Genomic DNA, 23,521 nt, shown 5'->3' on the forward strand with positions numbered 1-23,521 from the left:
TATCCATCATTGTATTGCCATGCACCCCGTCCAGACCCAATGTTAACCGTCATATCTCCTTACGTTTATTGCCGCGTCCCACCTTCCCGAGAAAGATGATCGACGTTTCTACAGAAGACCGAGGTAGGACTTACTTCTTTTCTTCTTCTCCAATCGTGGTTTAGGGGGCGGGGGCTTTTATTCCATACTCTGGTTATGTGTCAGTTGCTAGACATAAGCGAAACAGTAACAGTTTACAGTTGGTGTTACTTTCAACATCTAACCCTCAGAGAGAGTGACTACATGTTTCGTCCATCAAGCTTTCAAGGAAATTGGGAATTGCATTTTACAGGCTTTGCGTACGTCACTTTTGACACGACACGACCCTTTAAGTTGAATCTGCTTTTTTCTACAGTAGGCTAGCTGTGCAGGAGTGGTCAGAGCCAAAATCAGCTATTCAGATCGGATTTCACCCAAACCAGCTGGGAGAGAGAGCATTTGTCATTTTGATTCCCTCCCCGATCCAGGAAAGCTTAGGCTACCAGGGAGAGAGAAAAGAGAGAGAGTGGGTGAGAAAGGAGGAGAGAGACGGGGGGGTTCCAAAGGAATTTCCAAGGATATTTATTCTGTTGCCGTAAGAAAAGTGTTGGTCAGTTGGGGGCGAGGCAGAGACCGCGGTCAAGGATGGACGAGCAGCCTCGGTTGATGCACTCCCACGGCGTAGGCATGGCCGGACACCCCGGCCTGGCACAGCATATGCAGGATGGCACGGGAGGGACGGACGGAGATGGAAGAAAGCAGGACATTGGAGACATATTACAGCAAATAATGACCATCACAGACCAAAGCCTGGACGAAGCGCAGGCCAGGTACGGTGGCATAGGAAATTACAATATGTTCAAAGCGTTATCAAAATAACATATTCATGAATTTAATTAAGAAATAACTACTGTGCTGTACATTGTAACAATATGATGTGCGTTCATTTCAGTGGGCTATCCAACGAAAACAATTAACGCCCACCCCAACGCAACAACTATTCGTAGGGGATAAAGTGTGTGACGTTAAACTCCCTTCAGCCTAACAGTTTTTATCTTGTGAAAGTGAACTTTTATATTAACAGTGTTATCAAATATGTTTTAATGTTTAAACATGAATGACATTATTAAGCTACTGCAACTATAGCTATTCTGAACTGTGGAGCGGGTTGCATCCACTTCTCAATTTCCAAATCGCTTTATCTTGTTACAAATGAGATTACGCAGTAATTCTTCGCGGTAATACATGTTGCGGATGCATTGCTTTTGGATACTTTGTTTCTTTTTAGCCAATGGCAATAAGGATTATCAAAGCACCAGTGCTGTGCGTCGAAATTGAGCCAATGACATCTATTCACATGCTCCTGTGCAAGAATAGATTACATAGGATAGACTGTGTCCTATTCATTACTGACATCCCACTGTGTTTTGAAATTGCAATGACCCTTTCATGTTAATAAATCATAGTTAATTAGGGATCAAGTGTAGTGGCACGACAAGGGTTCCAAATGTGGTTTGATGAGACAAAAGTATTTTCTCTATTGAAGAATAACACTATGCTATACAATAGGTATTTAGTTTAGATCACTTTGATTGAAGGGTTGGTTGGTCAAGTGTGTAAAATCTGTCAAGTGTGTAAAACAAATATACAATATCAATACCCATTGCAAAGATGAGTTTTATTCTTCCTCATCAAATTGACAGTGATCAAACCAGTCTGCTCATTTTAGATATGATACAAGCACAAGCAGAACACTTTACCACTAACTATTACCATCTCCTGGTCTTATTGAATATGGTCTAAAGTTGTGTGTTTTCTCTTTTTATAGGAAACATGCCCTGAACTGTCACAGGATGAAACCGGCTCTCTTCAACATCTTGTGTGATATAAAAGAGAAAACGGGTAAGGTGAAATTCTACCACATTACAACAATGACTTGCATCAGCATTTTTATGAAGCGATTATGGCCTGGACAACTTATAGCCTACACTATTTATAACACCATCTTTTGAATATGAGAAATATTGATATCATATTTCTCTACATATGTTGTTCAGGTGATCACCCCATAGTCTAACATAATGGTTCTACAATACAACATGATGCTTTGTGGCATCCTACTGTATCTACTATTATCTTTGCATAGTCACTTTACAAATGACCTCAACTAACCTGTACCTCTGCGCATTGACTCGGTACCTGTACCCCCTGTATATAGCCTCCACATTGACTCGGTACCTGTACCCCCTGTATATAGCCTCCACATTGACTCGGTACCTGTACCCCCTGTATATAGCCTCCACATTGACTCGGTACCTGTACCCCCTGTATATAGCCTCCACATTGACTCGGTACCTGTACCCCCTGTATATAGCCTCCACATTGACTCGGTACCTGTACCCCCTGTATATAGCCTCCACATTGACTCGGTACCTGTACCCCCTGTATATAGCCTCCACATTGACTCGGTACCTGTACCCCCTGTATATAGCCTCCACATTGACTCGGTACCTGTACCCCCTGTATATAGCCTCCACATTGACTCGGTACCTGTACCCCCTGTATATAGCCTCCACATTGACTCGGTACCTGTACCCCCTGTATATAGCCTCCACATTGACTCGGTACCTGTACCCCCTGTATATAGCCTCCACATTGACTCGGTACCTGTACCCCCTGTATATAGCCTCCACATTGACTCGGTACCGGTACCCCCTGTATATAGCCTCCACATTGACTCGGTACCTGTACCCCCTGTATATAGCCTCCACATTGACTCGGTACCTGTACCCCCTGTATATAGCCTCCACATTGACTCGGTACCTGTACCCCCTGTATATAGCCTCCACATTGACTCGGTACCTGTACCCCCTGTATATAGCCTCCACATTGACTCGGTACCTGTACCCCCTGTATATAGCCTCCACATTGACTCGGTACCTGTACCCCCTGTATATAGCCTCATTATTGTTATGTCAATTTCTTGTGTTACTTTTTGATTTGATTTGATTTTTTTACTTTAGTTTATTTAGTAAATATTTTATTAACTCTATTTCTTGATCTGCATTGTTGGTTAAGGGCTTGTAAGTAAGCAGTTCACGGTAAGGTCTACACCTGTTGTATTCGGCGCATGTGGCACATAACATTTGATTTACATTTATTACCTCAAAACCAAACATCCTTATGTGTGTCAGCCATAGCAGCCACAAACATTCAGAACAGACAGTAGAGAGGAAAGGACTTTACAGTGGAACCAGGGTGTTGTCATTGAGCCATTTATTAGGGCTGTACTTATTCAATCCGTTCTGCATCATCATGTTTTTCCTTGCCAAGTGTTTGTTTGTGATGAGCTTTTCGTGTTTCTACATGCTGATGCTGGCCAGAGGGATTCTCTCTGTTTGGGTTTGAAGCGAGGTTCAAAGTCATGTAGAGGAATGTGGGAAATATAGGCACTTAACACAAGATTAAAAGAAAGATGCGCTTGTCTCTGTTAATGAAAGAAAGCATGTGAATATGCCTGGAAGAACAGTCCAAGTTCTAACCTACTAAATATGTCTTTTTAGAAAATGGAAATCAAACTGCAATCTCTAATACATCTCTCTGAAGGCATATATCTCTGAACCTCTTTTGAAATTATTAGAGGATGTTATCACTTTAATGTGAGAAGTGTTACCAGCTACTATTATGACTGTCTATAACCAGCCAGAGAAATCTGAAAACAAATGGAAGATCAATAAAATGAGTCCGTTGTATCGTCTTCCTAATTTGCCCTAAAGGCTAATTTACAGACATTTCATTACTGTGAGTCAGACTCTGGCGCAGGGCTTAAAAAAGACGAGTTATTAACAGAAGACACTGTGTGATTTTCATTTTAGAAAAAAAGGGAGAGAAGAAATGAAGTCCAGTCTGAGAAGTAGCCAGTGAGGTTGGCCCCCTGCCCACGGCCCCCTTACTTCTCAGGAGAATGCTTAGAGCAGGGAGAGAATTATGCCTGGCTCTTTTTAAACTGCCTGGCGTCGCTCTTGGTTCAACCAGAGTTCGTTTCCAAAATGAAGAAGAACAAAGTGACTTGGCCTTTTTCCTGCCCCCTCCTCCCCCTCCCCTGCTTCTCGTCTCTTCCCACTGTTCCTGGCAACCAGGAACCTGGGGGCTTCTGACTAGAGCAGCTCTCTTGGCCTGCTGACTCTCTACGTCCTAATTTAGAGGGGAAAAATGGTGTTGAAGGTAACGTTTCCACATAGATTTCCGTCTATTTTTTTGTTTATTTTCCACACCCTTTTCTACTATCTTGAGTGAATTTAGTTTGGCTAATGTTTTGGTCTCTGTCGAGTGTTTAGCCTCCTTTGACAGGGTTTCAGTTGGTCGGGCGGAATTCAATGTACTTGGGCCCTCAGGATAAAAGCACCATGGGGGAATCCCTTTTGAAGAGTTTACTGGTTCACCCCCCCTTTCTGTTTTGGTGATACTCGAGCGCTGCATGCCTTGTGTTGCTGGCAAAAGTCATACTGAGTTAGTTCTCTGACTTCTCTCGTTGTTACATTTTATCTGGATGATGCTTCTCTTAATGAATGAAGATGTGCTATAAGCATGTGGCTAAAGTATTTTAGTGCAAAAACAGAAAGCTTTGTTATTTGGATGAATATTATCCAAATAGAAAATAAGTTCTAAGACCACTTGGTATCACACTATTCCTTCTGTATCATTTCACACGTGTCTAGTTGCTGTTCATCTTGTGGGCACAGATAGTTTTCCCCCTGTGCAGACAGAAGCCCAGAAATCCACTGCAGCGACAGTAGAAAATGACTCAAACCTTCACCATGACATTTACAGCCAAATGTGCTGAGCGCAGTGTGCAAAAAGAACAGCCCGTAATTTGTCAGGTCTTTTTTATATATTTTTTTTAAAGAGTCAGCTTCTCCTCAGTTTTACATTGTTGCAGCCAGAGTCTCTGGAGGATTGAAAGGAGAGACTATTAAATCAGCAGGCTTATGCGACTGTTGTGTCCCCTTCCGTGAAAGCACTAAGAGGATATTATAGATATGCCGCTGTAGGTTGGATATGACGCTGTAGATTGGATATGACGCTGTAGGTTGGATATGACGCTGTAGGTTGGATATGACGCTGTAGATTGGATATGACGCTGTAGGTTGGATATGACGCTGTAGGTTGGATATGCCGCTGTAGATTGGATATGACGCTGTAGGTTGGATATGACGCTGTAGGTTGGATATGACGCTGTAGATTGGATATGACGCTGTAGGTTGGATATGACGCTGTAGGTTGGATATGACGCTGTAGGTTGGATATGACGCTGTAGGTTGGATATGACGCTGTAGATTGGATATGACGCTGTAGGTTGGATATGACGCTGTAGGTTGGATATGACGCTGTAGGTTGGATATGACGCTGTAGATTGGATATGACGCTGTAGGTTGGATATGACGCTGTAGATTGGATATGACGCTGTAGGTTGGATATGACGCTGTAGGTTGGATATGACGCTGTAGGTTGGATATGACGCTGTAGATTGGATATGACGCTGTAGATTGGATATGACGCTGTAGATTGGATATGACGCTGTAGGTTGGATATGACGCTGTAGGTTGGATATGACGCTGTAGGTTGGATATGACGCTGTAGGTTGGATATGACGCTGTAGATTGGATATGACGCTGTAGGTTGGATATGACGCTGTAGGTTGGATATGACGCTGTAGATTGGATATGACGCTGTAGGTTGGATATGACGCTGTAGGTTGGATATGACACTGTAGATTGGATATGACGCTGTAGGTTGGATATGACGCTGTAGGTTGGATATGACGCTGTAGGTTGGATATGACGCTGTAGGTTGGATATGACGCTGTAGGTTGGCTTTCCTTCTGTAGATCGGATTTAGCATTTAAAGAAAACGTTTTTAATTCAATTGTTTTAAGTAACATCATCTGGATATAATGCAACATGCAACAATTTAAAAGATTTTACTGACTTATAGTTCACATAAAGAAATCAGTCAGTTGAAAGAAAGAAATTAGGCCCTAATCTATGGATTTCACATGACTGGGAATACAGATATGCATCTGTTGGTCACAGATACCATTAAAAAAGTAGGGGCATTGATCAGAAAACCAGTCAGTATCTGGTGTGACTACCATTTGCCTCATGTAAAGTGACACATCTCCTTCGCATAGAGTTGATCAGGCTGTTGATTGTGGCCGGTGGAATGTTGTCCCACTCCTCTTCAATGGCTGTGCGAAGTTTCTGAATATTGGCGGGAACTGGAACACGCTACCATACACATCGATCCAGAGCATCCCAAACATGCTCAATGTCTGATGAGTATGCAGGCAATGGAAGAATCTGAACATTTTCAGCTTCCAGGAATTGTGTACAGATCCTTGCAACATGGTGCTGTGCATCATCATGCAGAAACATGCTGAAACATGAGGTGATGGCGGTGGATGAATGGCACGACAATGGGCCTCAGGAATGCACAGGATCTCTGTGCATTTAAATTGCCATCGATAAAACGCAATTGTGTTCATTGTCCGTAGATTATGCCTGCCCATACCATAACCCCACCGCCATCATGGGGCACTCTGTTCACACCGTTGACATCAGCAAACCACTCGCCCACATGACACCATACACGCTGTCTGCCATCTGCCCTGTACAGTTGAAACCGGGATTCATCCGTGAAGAGCACACTTCTCCAGCGTGCTAGTGGCCATCGAAGGTGAACATTTGCCCACTGAAGTCGGTTACGACGCCTCACTGCAGTCAGGTCAAGACGCTAGTGAGGACAACGAGCATGCAGATGAGCTTCCCTGAGACAGTTTCTGACAGTTTGTGGAATCATTTTTTTATTGTGTGAACCCACAGTTTCATCACCTGTCGTGGTCGCTGGTCTCAGATGATCCCTGCAGGTGAAGAAGCTGGAGGTGGAGGTCCTGGGCTGGCATGGTTACACGTGGTCTGCGGTTGTGAGGCCGGTTGGACGTACTGCCAAATTCTCTAAAACGAAGTTGAAGGTGCCTTATGGTAGATAAATTAACATTAAATTCTCTGGCAACAGCTCTGGTGGACATTCCTGCAGTCAGCATGCCAATTGCACGCGCCCTCACTTGAGACATCTGTGGCATTGAGTTGTGTGAAAAACTGCACATTTTAGAGTGCTGTTTTATTGTCCCCCAGCACAAGGTGCACCTGTGTAATGATTGTGCTGTTTAATCAGCTTCTTGATATGCCACACCTGTCAGGTGGATATATTATCTTGGCAAAGGAGAAATGTTCAATAACAGGGATGTAAACACAGAAATAAGCTTTTTGTGTGTATGGAACATTTCTGGGATCTTTTATTTCAGCTCATCAAACATGGGACCAACACTTTACATGTTGCGTTTATATTTCTGTTCGGTGTATATGTGTCTATGTATGCATGGCGTGTTCCCTGGTTGCTTCTCTCCTTGGTGTGGCATGTAAGTGGTGGGCGCTTGTTGACAGCAACGATATGGCCTTCCTTTGGCAAGCAGCTGACAACTGAGGCAGGACTGCATTCCAATAACAGACAGAGCAGGCCTTAACTCCTGACCCTGCTCCCCGACCCCCCACGCCCAGCCCACCCCCATAGATTTGTGCTCCCCATAGATCTGGGCTGCAGTTGGCCAAGTGTCATGGCAGAAGATATTTAGCCAGCTTTAACAAGCACAGGGCTGCTCATCAGCTGTGAAATTTACAGGTGGATTGTGTTACTGTTTTCAGCTATTTCAGGAAAGCGTGTCTTTATTTGTAAAATTCCTGAAAGTGCTTAGCATTGTGTTTTTATTTGCCATGTGTGTATGTATGTGTATGTTACCTGTACTTGTGACAGAGGGAAGAGTGTGAGTGTCTGTGGAACCATTGCTGATAGTGGAGCTGGCACGTACAGGTTGACCAAGTAAGAGAAGCCAGACACTATGACTATGTTTCTGGGTGTCAGGTTACAGGCCAGAGCTCTCTCTCTCTCTCTCTCTCTCTCTCTCTCTCTCTCTCTCTCTCTCTCTGTCTCTCTCTGTCTCTCTCTCTCTCTCTCTCTCTCTCTCTCTCTCTCTCTCTGTCTCTCTCTCTCTCTCTCTCTCTCTCTCTCGTCTCTCTCTCTCTCTCTCGTCTCTGTCTCTCTCTCTCTCGTCTCTCTCTCTCTCTCTCGTCTCTGTCTCTCTCTCTCTCTCTCTCTCTCTCTCTCTCTCTCTCTCGTCTCTGTCTCTCTCTCTCGTCTCTCTCTCTCTCTCTCTCTCTCTCTCTCTCTCTCTCTCTCTCTCTCTCTCTTTACCAGGCCAATGTGTGTCGACAGCCACACATTACTCCCAGACTCTGCTCAAATGAATATCTCCTGCATGTTAAATATGATCCCACTTTGAGTTGTCAGAGCTAAAGACCTGGTGAACTCAGTGACCCATGCCATCAAGCTACTAGTTTTCACATTACTGGATAATATGATTGCTGTGCTTTCGATGTTGAGCATATTGCAGCACTGTAAATTGTACCTGTGATTGAAGTTGAAGTCTGGGTTGGTTCTTATATACTTAAGCACACATCTGGAGAACACTGGTATCCTTTCATTAGACTAGACTCGGGCAAACTTGCACATATTTTCTTTGACCAAATTTGCTTTGATGGCTATGTATTTATTAGCTAATGATTTAGTGGTGGACTTGCAGTAAATTTAGTGATACTAGAATGTCAGTTGGTTGGTTCCATAGCCCAGTAAGCTACTGTAGTAAATGCATCAGCTACATCAGTATTGTGGATTATGGTCTGCTTGGTTTAGCCACGGAGAGTCTGGACTGGACACTGGTGTTGTGTTGTTGTAGCTGCAGTTTTTCAGTATTTAATTGACATGGCTGTCCATGATGAGTTCAGAGGTTAGTGTTCCCTCTCTTTGTTACTCTCCACTCATCTCCGCTGACAGATGGAGACATTAGTCTGTGATGTGCCGCGATCTGTCCTGAAACTAATGGCTATGTCCTTGGTTTCCCCACTGTGTTAGCAGGCAGACAGTATATCTGGCCTGGCCTGTTGGAAGTGCAGAAGCAGCATTTTGTCCCATCCAGGGTTTTAGTTTCAACAGAAATAAGAGTGAACACAGCTCTCTCTGTTCTCTCATAAACGTTTCCCAAACATCTTTCGAAGTTTTTCCAAAAACGTACGTAGTTTCTACATTAATTAGCCTAGTAGTTTGAACAAACCTCTCAACGCTCTCCCTAGCAAATGTAAATATAGGATAATGAACAAGAGTGGATTTATTTTCTATTTTCAGAAAATATCTGTTGTACAGAAATAGACTAGACACCTTTACCGGTGGGAAAACGAATGCATTGTCTTTCCCTTCTGGGTCCTGAAGAAGATTCTCTTCCTATCTACGGTGTAGGACTATGACAGCGCTAACAGACAGACACACTTCAGAATCACTTCAGTTGTTCAGAACCGACAAGACATGTCCAGTGTTTCTGCTGTTCCCCATTCTACCATCATCTGAACCCACACTTGCAATTAGAACAGCTTATAAATTATGCAAATGGTGAGTGTGGTAATTGAGACATGTTAATCATGTTTTAATAGGCTAATTACACCCTGTATATCTGAGGTGGGAGCTGGTAATTTGCTATGATAACAGGTCTGGCGATTGGAATGGTCATATGGGGCGGCAGGTAGCCTAGTGGTTAGAGCGTTGGACTAGTAACCGAAAGGTTGCAAGATTGAATCCCTAAGCTGACAAGGTAAAAATCTGTCGTTCTGCCCCTGAACAGGGCAGTTAACCCACTGTTCCTAGGCCATCATTGAACATAAGAATTTGTTCTTAACTGACTTGCCTAGTTAAATAAAGGTCAAATAAAAATATGGTTGAATAGTGTGGGGGGGGTGTACACTGTTACTCTGGGTGATCAACAAATAGTTATATTAATACAAATGATTTCCCTTTGGGAAGAATAATGTTCAGTTTCGATTCCTCAGGTGAATGTGTCATTGTTTTTGAGTGTGCATAAATACCTAGATATTGGGACTATTTCACAAAGCTAAAGGGGAAGTTGTTCCCATTGATTTTGCCACTTGAAATAGCCCATCATCCATGTAGCCTTCTGTTCAGTTTGTGCTGAACCAACATTTTCCTCTTGTGTTCTCCCCAACATGTTATACGCCCTACCACTCTATGGGAACAGGTAGGAAAAAGAGAGAGAGAGAGATATTTCATTGTACAGTACTTATTCAACAATCATATGAATGTATTGTATTTCTATTTACAGTCTGTTTACTGCACTCCTCTCAATTTGGTCATCTGATACAGCTGTATCGTAATGGCCATTCTGCAAACGCGGCTTTTATAAAAGGCTTTGTTCTTACTTGTCTGACAGATATCATATTCAGATCCATTACGGTAAGAATGCCTTCCCACTTATCTGACACTAAATTGCTTTAGAGAGGAAATTTGCTTCACAGCACAGTGGAGTTTTTAGTTTTATCTGATGTTTGTCTCTAATGCAGTTTTCAACCCTAGAAAACAACAACAATAACAACTGAATCACAGTGGAGAGTCTCCTCGACTATTGTTCTTCTTTGGGAGCAATTTGAAGTGGTTTTCTTACATGGTTTTCAAATGTTCATTCATGCAGTCTGAAATTCCATCTGCTTTATTTCTGTCTAAAAAGGTGGTCAAATCACACTCAGTTACTGCAGTACTGTGTAGTTAATATGTGGAATTGAAATGTGTGGAATTGAAATTTCTCAAAGTTTGTACTGACAGATATTAAATATCGAAATAGAATATGCATAAAATGCATCCCCCAATTACAATGTCTGCCTAATGTCACAATACATGTTTAGATGTTTAATACCTTCAAACACCAGGTTAGGCATACCTAACTTCAAAATAGGCAATGGTATCATCACTGTCATTAGTCAATGATAATTCTTCACGTTTTACCAGTGAAAAGACCAAACTGCATCTGCATGTCAATTATTTCATCTCAATCAGTTTAATGGGAATATGCATTTAGATGTTCTTTAGTTACTGTTTCATGAGTAAATTAGAGCTTATGGTGTTAACAAACTATATAGCCTTCCTGTATTTTGTTTAAATCAAAGCTGTTGAGTTTTGGCCCCAAGAAATGAGGTGGTGTTTTTGGTGTAACAGTAACGTTATACTATCATTGTGATCTTCCAAGACATTGATTCAGCTTTGATCTAACTTTACTAAACAAGCACCAGTGTGAGAAGTTGCGCTCCGGTGTGCTCCGGCAGCACTCTTAGCCTACTCTTGATGCAGAAACAAGAGACCACGTGTGGTTGTTTTATTGAAATCTCGGAATACTTGGCCAAGGAAACATTTCTGGTTGGTCTCAGGGAATGTAAAACAGTTAGGTTTGGAGTGTTTTAAGACTGGATTGAGTGAAGTATAAGCAAATATGTTGATCGAGCAACTAAGAGCCTCACAAGTTTGACTAAATGACCTGATATCTTTCAGTCTAATAAGGCTATTTACTTACTGTTATAGATCTTCATCAGAAGCACGCTGTTTGGAAGTAATTAAGTGGTTAGGATGCCTAACTGTCCTCTCCAAGTTTAGCTGGAATATTGTCCAAAAGGATTTGAGAAAAATGATTGGTTTACGATAGGCCTATCACATTGGCCAATGTCTCATCTTGCACTGCGCAGGATATCAGATCTCAACAATGATTGGAGAAGTGTTTAACATCACCAGTGGGCTTAGCTACCTCATCCTTATGATATACAGTGCCAGTCAAAAGTTTGGACACACCTACTCATTCAAGGGTTTTTCTTTCTTTTTACTATTTTCTACATTGTAGAATAATAGTGAAGACATCAAAACTATGAAATAACACATGGAATCATGTAGTAACCCAAAAAGTGTTAAACAAATCAAAATATATTTTATATTTGAGATTCTGCCTTGATGACAGCTTTACACACTCTTGGCATTCTCTCAACCAGCTTCACCTGAAATGCTTTTTCAACAATCTTGAAGGAGTTCCGACATATGCTGAGCAACTCATCCCAAACCATCTCAATTGGGTTGAGGTCAGGTGATTGTGGAGGCCAGGTCATCTGCAGCACTCCATCACCCTCCTTCTTGGTCAAATAGCCCTTACACGGCCTGGAGGTGTGTTGGGTCACTGTCCTTAGCCATGCTGGTTAAGTGTGCCTTGAATTCTAAATAAATCACAGACAGCATCACCAGCAAAGCACCCCCACACCCCCACACTATCACACCTCCTCCTCCATGCTTCACGGTGGAAACCACACATGCGGAGATCATCCGTTCACCTACTCTGCGTCTCACATATACACGGGGGTTGGAACCAAAAATCTCAAATTTGGACTCATCAAACCAAAGGATAACATTTCCACTGGTCTAATGTCCATTGCTTGTGTTTCTTGGCCCAAGCAAGTCTCTTCTTATTATTGGTGTCCTTTAGTAGTGGTTTCTTTGCAGCAATTTGACCACGAAGGCCTGATTCACGCAATCTCTTCTAAACAGTTGAGATGTGTCTGTTACTTGAACTCTATGAAGCATTTATTTGGGCTGCAATTTCTGAGGCTGGTAACTCTAATGAATGTATCCTCTGCAGCAGAGGTAACTCTGGGTCTTCCTTTCCTGTGGTGGTCCTCATGAGAGCCAGTTTCATCATGGCGCTTGATGGTTTTTGCGACTGCGCTTGAACAACTTTCTTGAAATTTTCCAATTTGAATGACCTTCATGTCTTAAAGTAATGATGGACTGTCATTTCTCTTTGCTTATTTGAGCTGTTCTTGCCATAATATGGATTTGGTATTTTACCAAATAGGGCTCTCTTCTATATATCTACCTTGTCACAACACAACTGATTGTCTCAAACGCATTAAGAAGGAAAGAAATTCCACAAATTAACTTTTAACAAGGCACACCTGTTAATTGAAATGCATTCCAGGTGACTACCTCATGATGCTGGTTGAGAGAATGCCAAGAGTGTGCAAAGCTGTCATCAAGGCAAACGGTGGCTAATTTGAAGAATCTCAAATATAAAATATATTTTGATTTGTTTAACACTTTTTTGGTTACTATATGATTCCATATGTGTTATTTCATAGTTTTGATGTTTTCACAATTCTTCTACAATGTAGAAAATAGTGAAGATAAAGAAAAACCCTGTAAAGAGTAGGTGTGTTCAAACTTTTGACTGGTACTGTACATACTATCAAGTGCAATGTGACTGCAAGAGACAGGTTGGAATGTCTGACTGAAATACGGGACAAATCAACCTTTTTTTCTAAATTGGAGGTGTTTGAATTTGTTGATAAAATGCTGGAAACGATTGTTTGGTTGCGGGACGCGGGACAAAGGGTCACATGTGGTCACCCTATGTCCTATGTGCATGCCACTACACAGTAACACTTGTAAATTCTTTAGAATGAGGGTTCCTTATTCACAGCTGTCGCTTCTTAGGATTTATTTCTCTAGTTTGTAGGCTACTATGTAGTAATGTGGGCTGCTGTACCGCAATGTATTTCAAGTGTCTGGGATCATGTCTCTCGCGCCCTCTGCTCACATTTGACTAGTGCAGCGTTTGGCAGCATCGTGGTGTATAAAGGAACCCCCATGGCTGCGGTGAAGAGTCAAACATGAAATGGTGAGAGGCCCTTCCCTGCCCGACTTCGTAAAAATGACACAAATTAATACACTCTACTTAAACCAGAACAAGAGTAATGGTTGCCTTTCGCTGCGGCTTAGGAGCACTGTCAGTCGCTGCTCACTGCCCAGACGGAATCAACACCAATCAATGTTGCTGCTCCCTCCCCGCCTCTGCTCTCACTGGTTAGGATGGTAACAGGACTGCTGTAAAGGCGCATATACACACACACATGCATACACATACACACACACAATGTATTCTTTCACATTCACGCATGGACGTGGAAGTGTAAAATCAATGTCTGTGTGTGTCTGCGTATCTATCATATTTTATTTTATTGACAAAAACAAAAAATATATATAATTTTTTGCGGACTGTAATGCAGTGTTTGCCACCAAAGAAAGCTACTCAGTGTATTTCTATATTATTAACATGGTGGCATGCATAATCAGGTGCTACATAGTCAGATGGGGAAGCGCGCTGGGCCTGATGCTTCAGCAGTGATTGGATGTTTCAATTACTGATATTAATGCCTTGTTGTAGTGACTCATGCAGTGCAGATAGCACCATTCATTTCCATCAGGACAGGGGGGTTAGATGGGTGTGGAAATGTCTCCTTCATCCCAGAGTAGTTTCCCATTTAAATGCCGGGAGGTGCTGACACAGACACACACGTGCCGTGTGCACACACGTACACACATACATGCACACACACACAGACAGACACGCATACACACACACACATACACACACACTCCCTCTCTCCCGCTTTCACACACACATGTTCAGGTGGATTGAGAATGGAGGAGAGGTTGCCGTGGGTAACGCATAACGACGAGGTACTCTCTCACTCTCTCTGTTAGCTATTCTAATTTATGTTAATAAACCTTGCCGTTGCCGTGAGAGACAAAGGGGCCACAGATGAGTCTCTGTCAGCCTCCCACCTTCAGCAGGAGGAAAGGACCAGACAAATAACAATGAGAGAGAGAGAGAGAGAGAGAGAGAGAGAGAGAGAGAGAGAGAGAGAGAGAGAGAGAGAGAGAGAGAGAGAGAGAGAGAGAGAGAGAGAGAGAGAGAGAGAGAGAGAGAGAGAGAGAGAGAGAGAGAGAGAGAGAGAGAGAGAGAGAGAATTTCAATTTTGCATCCATCCTGAGTCTGCAGAATCAAACCGCTTCACATCCACATTCCCCAGTGTGCGTGTTTGTGTGAGTCTCTGTACTCCATCGATGTGTTTGTGTCGCTGGGGAATTGAAATGTGGTTTTGGATCACTTCCCGAGGTGGACATCCCAGGTAGTGTTTAGCACAGCGGGGTGAGAGCAACCGTTTTAACACAGGTCAGCACTTGGCTTGGCTGCTTGGCAACAGATCACAGGAAAGGTCATCTCTGGGAGCCAGATAGTAAGGGTCCTCTGAAGTCCCCTTAAAACACCGAGGGAGGGTTCTTCAAGGAGGGCTGGAAACCCAATAACTTGGACTTAAAGAGTGTCCTGTGACGTAGACTTGGTAGTAAGAACACAAAATACTGTTGTTTCAGATGGTGGATCAGGAGGACCAATGCTATTTGGTGTAGTTTAAGTGTGTTGTGTGTTATACCGATTTTCACAGTTCTACTGTGAGAAGGATGTGAATGTATAATCTGAAATGGTTTGCCTATTTGTGGTGTGTGTATGATATGTCCAAACCAATACCTGTTGACCATGATGACAACCTTTAGGATGAAACTAAATCTCATGCTACAGATTAAATACAATTTGCATCGTGCAGCTTATTCTCACTATGTCGTACTGCATATATCCCAAAGATGTTAAGCTGTTGGTTCCCCCCACCCCTCCCTGCTGTCTGCCAGCTTGCCTTTGGCAGTGTTAGTTCTGGACAGTTAACTCCCACTGATATGATGTTAATTGCTGTCATTTTCCTTTTTAGCTTGAGCATAATCAGAAAATTATAGACTTCTCTAACATGTATTATTAGACCACATCCCCATCACATGGACACCTTACCCTTGGAGCACAGAGTTGGGAAAGGCACAGGTGGCAGGTTTATGTGAGTGTGTGTGTTTGTGTGTCTGTCAGTGTTTGTGTCATGTACTATTTGAGGAGGGGGCGAGATGCATTGCATAACAACTTCCCCTCGGAAAAATGGAAAGTGAGTCGAGAGGCATGTGTTGTGAATTTAACGAGACTTCACGTGAGTATGTCTCCATCAAGTGTAAAGCTGACATTTGCAGGCCCTGTTTCCCTATCTGACTATCTCTATACGTTTTGACATATGATTGATCATCAGATGTTGTTCTTCATTTGCCTAGGTGTCATTTCTCCTTCATTCTCTTCCTCTCTCGTTGTCACTGCTATGCTCCATGGTAAACATGGCTGTTTTACGACACAGGGGCGTAAATAGATGTTGTGGTGACATTGAGGGCTGGCTAACTACTGCACTCACACCACCGAGGCTAGGGCGTACGTTTTGAATGAACTTAAATGTATTTAAACCACATTAAAGTGTATACCGTCCATTAAAACAAATTGGATTTGAATGTGTAGCCAAAACCCATCAAAATAATATTGGGATGTGCAAATGTAGCCATAGCCTTCACATGTTTTATTATTATTATTATTATATAAAATGTTTTATATAAAATGTTTTATTCGTAAAATACATTTCAAAATTTGCCTTGAGTCTACAGGTATGTGATGCCGCGGTTAGAAATGCTTCCAAATCAACCACAAAACAGGGAATCCAAAGCTCCGATAGTATAAAAACAAACAGAAGTGTATTTGCCAGACAAAGGCTACACGTTTCCAATTTAAAGCCTAATTTCATATGCTATATTCCATCCATGAATAAAGCAAAAGCGATCAGATTTAAACAGAACACATCAGGGTGTATGAGCAGCTTTCTTTAAATCAGATTTAATCAGAACACATCAGGGTGTATGAGCAGCTTTCTTTAAATCAGATTTAAACAGAACACATCAGGGTGTAGTAGCAGCTTTCTTTAAATCATATTTAAACAGAACACATCAGGGTATAGTAGCATCTTTCTTTAATCAGATTTAAACAGAACACATCAGGGTATAGTAGCAGCTATCTTTAATCAGATTTAAACAGAAAACATCAGGGTATAGTAGCAGCTATCTTTAATCAGATTTAAACAGAACACATCAGGGTATAGTAGCAGCTTTCTTTAAATCAGATTTAAACAGAACACATCAGGGTATAGTAGCAGCTTTCTTTAGTTCATGTAGTAGCAGTCAAAAAAAGACCTCCATACCTGAGGCCTAGCTGAGCCATAATGCCACACCACTAAATACTGTAGCTATAAGGAAGGTGTAGGGGGTGCGTACTGGCGGCAGAGAAGTCAGGCGCAGGAGAGCAAAAACTGATTTACAACCGCACAGTTTAATAAACAAAACCACCGTAAACAGAATACTAATGCAATGGGTAAAACAAAACCCGTTACACACCAGCATAACGTGCACTGCAATAAACAATTCCGGACAAGGACATGGGAACAGGGGGTTAAATACACAACATGTAATGATGGAATTGAAACCAGGTGTGTGGGAAGACAAGACAAAACAAATGGAAAATTAAAGGTGGATCGGCGATGGCTAGAAGACCGGTGACGTCGACCGCCCGAACAAGGAGAGGGACCGACTTCGGCGGAAGTCGTGACAGTACCCCCACCTTGACGCGCGGCACCAGCAGCGCACCGGCACCGGCCTCGGGGACTACCTGGAGGGCGAGGCGCAGGGCGATCCGGACGAAGACGGTGGAACTCGTGCAGCATTGAAGGGTCCAACACGTCCTTGACCGGCACACAGCACCTTTCCTCCGGACCGTACCCCTCCCACTCCACGAGATACTGAAGGCCCCCTGCCCGATGCCTCGAATCCAGTATGGAGCAAACATTGTACGCCGGGGCCCCCTCGATGTCCAGGGGGCGGAGGAACCTCCCGCACCTCAGACTCCTGGAGCGGACCAGCCACCACCGGCCTGAGGAGAGACACATGGAACGAGGGGTTAATACGGTAATCTGGGGGAAGCTGTAACCTATAACAAACCTCGTTCACTTTCCTCAGGACTTTATATGGCCCCACAAACCGCGGACCCAGCTTCTGGCAGGGCAGGAGGAGGGGCAGGTTTCGGGTCGAGAGCCAGACCCGGTGCGAACACCGGGGCCTCACTGCGGTGACGGTCTGCGTAAGGTGAACACGGGCAGCTTCCCATGTCCCCTCCGCGCGCCTGAACCAGTCGTCCACCGCAGGAGCCTCGGTCTGACTCTGATGCCAAGGCGCCAGAACCGGTTGGTACCCCAGTACGCACTGGAAGGGAGAGAGGTTAGTGGAGGAGTGGCGAAGCGAGTTCTGTGCCATCTCGGCCCAGGGAACGAACGCCGCCCACTCCCCCGGCCGGTCCTGGCAATAGGACCGCAGAAACCTGCCCACATCCTGGTTTACTCTCTCCACCTGCCCATTACTCTCGGGGTGAAACCCTGAAGTAAGGCTGTTCGAGACCCCCAGACGTTCCATTAACTTCTTATGGCTGCAGCCCGAGGCCGCCCACAATATGACAACAGCCAGCTCAAGTGCAGGGCGCGAAATTCAAAAGATATTTTTTTTAAATATTTAACTTTCACACATTAACAAGTCCAATACAGCAAATGAAAGGTACACATCTTGTGAATCCAGCCAACATGTCCGATTTTTAAAATGTTTTACAGCGAAAACAGCACGTATATTTATGTTAGCTCACCACCAAATACAAAAAAGGACAGACATTTTTCACAGCACAGGTAGCATGCACAAAGCCAACCTAACTAACCAAGAACCAACCAAACTAACCAAGAAACAACTTCATCAGATGACAGTCTTATAACATGTTATACAATAAATCTATGTTTTGTTCGAAAAATGTGCATATGTCAGGTATAAATCATAGTTTACATTGCAGCTACAATCAGAAATTGCACCGAAAGCAGCCAGAATAATTACAGACACCAACGTCAAATACCTAATTACTCATCATAAAACATTTCTGAAAAATACATAGTGTACAGCAAATGAAAGACAGGCATCTTGTGATTCCAGCCAATATTTCCGATTTATTAAGTGTTTTACAGCGAAAACACAATATAGCGTTATATTAGCTTACCACAATAGCCAGAAACACAAGCCATTTCCCAGCAGTAAAAGTTAGCGATCGTAACAAACCAGTAAAAGATATATAATTTTTGACTAACCTTGATATTCTTCATCAGATGACAGTCCTATAACATCAGGTTATACATACACTTATGTTTTGTTTCGAAAATGTGCATATTTAGAGCTGAAATCAATGGTTATACATTGTGCTAACTTAGCTACTTTTTCCCACAACGTCCGGATATTTTTCTGACACTTTTTCTGACACACATATTCTGACCAAATAGCTATTCATAAACATAACTAAAAAATACATGTTGTATAGGAAATGATAGATCCATTAGTTCTTAATGAAATCGCAGTGTTAGAATTCTAAAAAATAACTTCATTACGACATCCAGCTTCGGTATAGCTAGAGTACCCAAAAGTTGGGCGCCGACGACTGGTTCACATGTACGACAGATATATGAAATAGCATCATAAAATGTTTCTTACTTTTGCTGATCTTTCATCAGAATGTTGGACAAGGGGTCCTTTGTCGGGAACAATCGTTGTTTGGATTTAGAACGGCCACTTTCCCTCTTGAATTAGCAAGCACACTAGCCAAGTGGCGCGAATCTCTCCATCGTCAACAAAATCAGAGAACGGAACACGGCAAAACTCCCGAAAAAATTTCAATAATCTGATTAAACTATATTGAAAAAACATACTTTACGATGATATGGTCACATGTATCAAATAAAATCAAAGCCGGAGATAGTAGTCGCCTATAACGGCAGCTAAACAGAAGGCAAATCCAGGTACCTCCTCGCGCTCTCCAGAAAACAGGAAATGGGGGACACGTCATACAAAGAGCTTGTATTCCACTTCAGACCAAGATAAACACTCAATTTCTTCTCTCACCGCCTCTTGACATCCAGGGGAAGGTCTATGAAGTGCATGTATACTCATACGTATCATGCCCATTTATAGGCAGGAAGTAGAACAGAGCCTCGATTTCAGACTTTCCACTTCCTGGTCAGGAAGTTTGTGCCAAATGAGTTCTGTTTGACTCACAGATATAATTCAAACGGTTTTAGAAACTAGAGAGTGTTTTCTATCCAATAGTAATAATAATATGCATATTGTACGAGCAAGAATTGAGTACGAGGCCGTTTGAAATGGGCACCTTTTATCTGGCTACTCAATACTGCCGCTGCAGCCCAAACAGGTTAACGCCTTCCAGACCCTAGACGTGAACTGGGGACCTTGATCAGACACTATATCCTCAGGCACCCCGTAGTGCCGGAAGACGTGCGTAAACAAGGCCTCCGCAGCCTGTAGGGCCGTAGGGAGACTGGGCAGAGGGAGGAGACGACAGGACTTAGAGAACCGATCCACAACGACCAGGATCGCGGTGTTACCCTGTGAGGGGGGAAGATCGGTAAGAAAATCCACCGACAGGTGCGACCAAGGCCGTTGTGGAACGGGTAAGGGGTGTAGCTTCCCTCTGGGCAGGTGCCTAGGAGCCTTACACTGGGCGCACACCGAGCAGGAGGAAACATAAACCCTCACATCCTTAGCCAAGGTAGGCCACCAGTACCTCCCTCTCAAACAGCGCACTGTCCGACCAATCCCAGGATGACCAGAGGAGGGTGACGTGGGGGCCCAAAAGATCAACCGGTCACGAACAGCAGACGGGACGTACAGATGCCCAGCGGGACACTGGGCAGGAGCGGGCTCTGCACGTAACGCCTGCTCAATGTCCGCGTTCAGCTCCCACACTACCGGCGCCACCAGGCAGGAGGCGGGGAGTATGGGAGTGGGATCCATGGGCCGCTCCTCTGTGTCATACAGCCGGGACAATGCGTCTGCCTTCAAGTTCTAGGAGCCTGGTCTATAGAAAAGGGTGAACACAAAACGGGTGAAAAACATGGCCCACCTTGCCTGGCGAGGGTTCAGTCTCCTCGCTGTCCGGATGTACTCCAGATTGCGGTGGTCAGTCAAGATGAGAAAAGGGTGTTTAGCCCCCTCAAGCCAATGTCTCCATGCCTTCAAGGCCTTGACGACAGCCAACAGCTCCCGCTCCCCCACATCATAGTTTCACTCCGCCGGGCTGAGCTTCTTCGAGAAGAAGGCACAGGGGCGGAGCTTTGGTGGCTTACCTGAGCACTGAGAGAGCACAGCTCCTATCCCAGCCTCGGACACGTCCACCTCCACTGTGAACGCCAAAGAGCGATCCGGATGGGCCAGCACGGGAGCCGAGGTTAACAGAGCCCCCAGGTGACTAAAAGCCCTGTCCGCCTCAGCTGACCACTGGAAACGTACCTGGACCCCCTTCAGCAGTGAGGTAATGGGAGCCGCTACCTGACAAAAACCCTGGATAAACCTCCGGTAGTAGTTGGCAAACCCAAAGAACCGCTGCACCTCCTTTACCGTGGTGGGAGTCGGCCAATTACGCACGGTTGAAATGCGGTCACTCTCCTTCTCTACCCCTGAGGTGGAAATGCGATACCCTAGGAAGGAGACGGACTGCTGGAAGAACAGGCATTTCTCAGCCTTGACGTACAGGTCATGCTCCAACAGGCGACCAATCACCCTGCGCACCAGGGACACATGCTCAGCGCGTGTAGCGGAGTATATCAGAATGTCATCAATATACACCACTACACCCTGCCCGTGCAGGTCTCTGAAAATCTCGTCTATGCTTGGAAGACTGATGGCGCATTCATCAACCCGTACGGCATGACGAGGTACTCATAGTGCCTTAAGGTGGTACTGAAAGTCGTCTTCCACTCGTCTCCTTCCTGGATACGCACCAGGTTGTAAGCGCTCCTGAGATCTAATTTGGTGAAGAAGCGCGCCCCGTTCATTGACTCAATCGCTGTGGCTATGAGCGGTAGCGGGTAACTATACCTCACCGTGATCTGGTTCAGACCCCGATAGTCAATATACGGGCGCAGACCTCCCTCCTTCTTCTTCACAAAAAAGAAACTCAAGGAGGTGGGTGAAGTGGAGGACCGAATGTACCCCTGACGCAGGGATTCAGGGACATATGTTTCCATAGCCTCCGTCTCCGCCTGTGAGAGGGGATACACGTGACTCCTGGGAAGTGCAACGTCTACCAGGAGATTTATCGCACAATCGCCCCGTTGATGGGGTGGTAATTGAGTCGCCTTCTTTTTGGAGAAGGCGAGAGCCAAATCGGCGTATTCAGGGGGAATGCGCACGGTGGAGACCTGGTCTGGACTTTCCACCGTAGTAGCACCAACGGAAACCCCTAAACACCTCCCCGAGCACTCCTGCGACCACCCTGTGAGAGCCCTGTGTGGCCAAGAAACAGTGGGGTCATGACAAGCTAACCAGGGTAGGACCAGGTAGGACCAGGGTAGCACCACGGGAAACGCAGGAGAGTCAATAAGGAAGAGACTAATTCTCTCCTTGTGACCCCCCTGTGTCACCATGCCCAGAGGAGCGGTGGCCTCCCTAATCAACCCTGACCCTAATGGTCGACTATCTAAGGCGTGAACGGGGAAGGGCACAGCCACGGGAACGATGGCGATCCCTAAACTATGGGCGAACGATCTATCTATAAAATTCCCAGCCGCGCCTGAATCGACGAGCGCCTTATGCTGGGAATGCGGGGAAAACTCAGGAAAAGTGACATACACAAACATATGTACAACAGAGGCTCTGGGTGAGAATGGTGCCGGCTCACCTGGGGTGACACATGAGCGCCCTGCCTGCTGCCTCGATACCCAGAGGAACCAACCCGACACCGACCGGCAGTGTGACCTCTGCGGCCACAGATGGTGTACGAGCTGGAACCCCCTCCGGTCTCCCTGCACACCGCCCCTCCCAGGGAGAGGGGGTGCGGGGGGATGGAACCAACAGACCCCGATCTGAACGTCCGCGGGTAGCCAGCAGGTTATCCAGCCGGATGGACAGGTCCACCAGCTGGTCGAACGTGAGGGTGGTGTCTCTGCAGGCCAACTCCCGACGGACGTCCTCGCGCAGACTGCAGCACTAATGGTCGATCAGGGCCCTGTCGTTCCATCCCGCGCCGGCAGCCAGGGTCCGAAACTCCAGGGCGAACTCCTGGGCGCTCCTCGTCCCCCGCCTCAGATGGAAGAGGCGCTCAAACTGGTCCAACGCCGCATCTCCCTCTCTCCACACGGCGTTGGCCCACTCCAGGGCTTTCCCGGTGAGTCACGAGACGAGGGCGGACACACTCTCACGGCCCGAAGGAGCCGGGTGGATGGTTGCCAGGTATAAGTCCAGCTGCAACAGGAACCCCTGGCAGTTTGCAGCCGTCCCATTGTATTCCTGGGGAAGGGAAAGACGAATCCCACTGGGTCCAGGAGAAGGAGGGGCGCATAGTTGAGACCCCGGTTGTGCTGTTGGAGGAGAACTCCCTGTCTCTCCCAGCGGTCCATTGCCTGGACAACGCGGTCCATGGCGGTGCCAAGATGGTGGAGCATTGCTGCGTGCTCCCGGACGCACTCCTCCACCCCTATACCCGAGGTACCTGCTCCTGCTGACTCCATAAGTTGGGTCCGGAATTCTGTAGGGGGTGCGTACTGGCGGCAGAGAATTCAGGCGCAGGAGAGCAAAAACTGATTTACAACGGCGCAGTTTAATTAACAAAACCACCGTGAACAGAACACTAACTCAATGGGTAAAACAAAACCCGTTACACACCAGCATAACGTGCACA

At 45.0% G+C, this 23,521-nt stretch overlaps 1 protein-coding gene across 1 annotated transcript in view; it reads left to right on the plus strand.

The window, feature by feature from the left end:
- The first annotated feature begins 263 nt into the window (after positions 1 to 263).
- The window catches only part of LOC120055906 (pre-B-cell leukemia transcription factor 1-like), an 86,245-nt gene continuing 62,987 nt past the window's right edge, over positions 264 to 23,521 (plus strand). The window contains exons 1-2 of the mRNA XM_039003947.1: positions 264 to 848; positions 1,847 to 1,920. Of these exons, the coding sequence (XP_038859875.1) occupies positions 664 to 848; positions 1,847 to 1,920 (259 nt within the window). The 5' untranslated portion in view covers positions 264 to 663. The remainder of the gene's footprint in view (positions 849 to 1,846; positions 1,921 to 23,521) is intronic.

The sequence above is a fragment of the Salvelinus namaycush genome, chromosome 11, assembly GCF_016432855.1.
Source record: "Salvelinus namaycush isolate Seneca chromosome 11, SaNama_1.0, whole genome shotgun sequence".
In the NCBI taxonomy this organism is placed as follows: domain Eukaryota; kingdom Metazoa; phylum Chordata; class Actinopteri; order Salmoniformes; family Salmonidae; genus Salvelinus; species Salvelinus namaycush.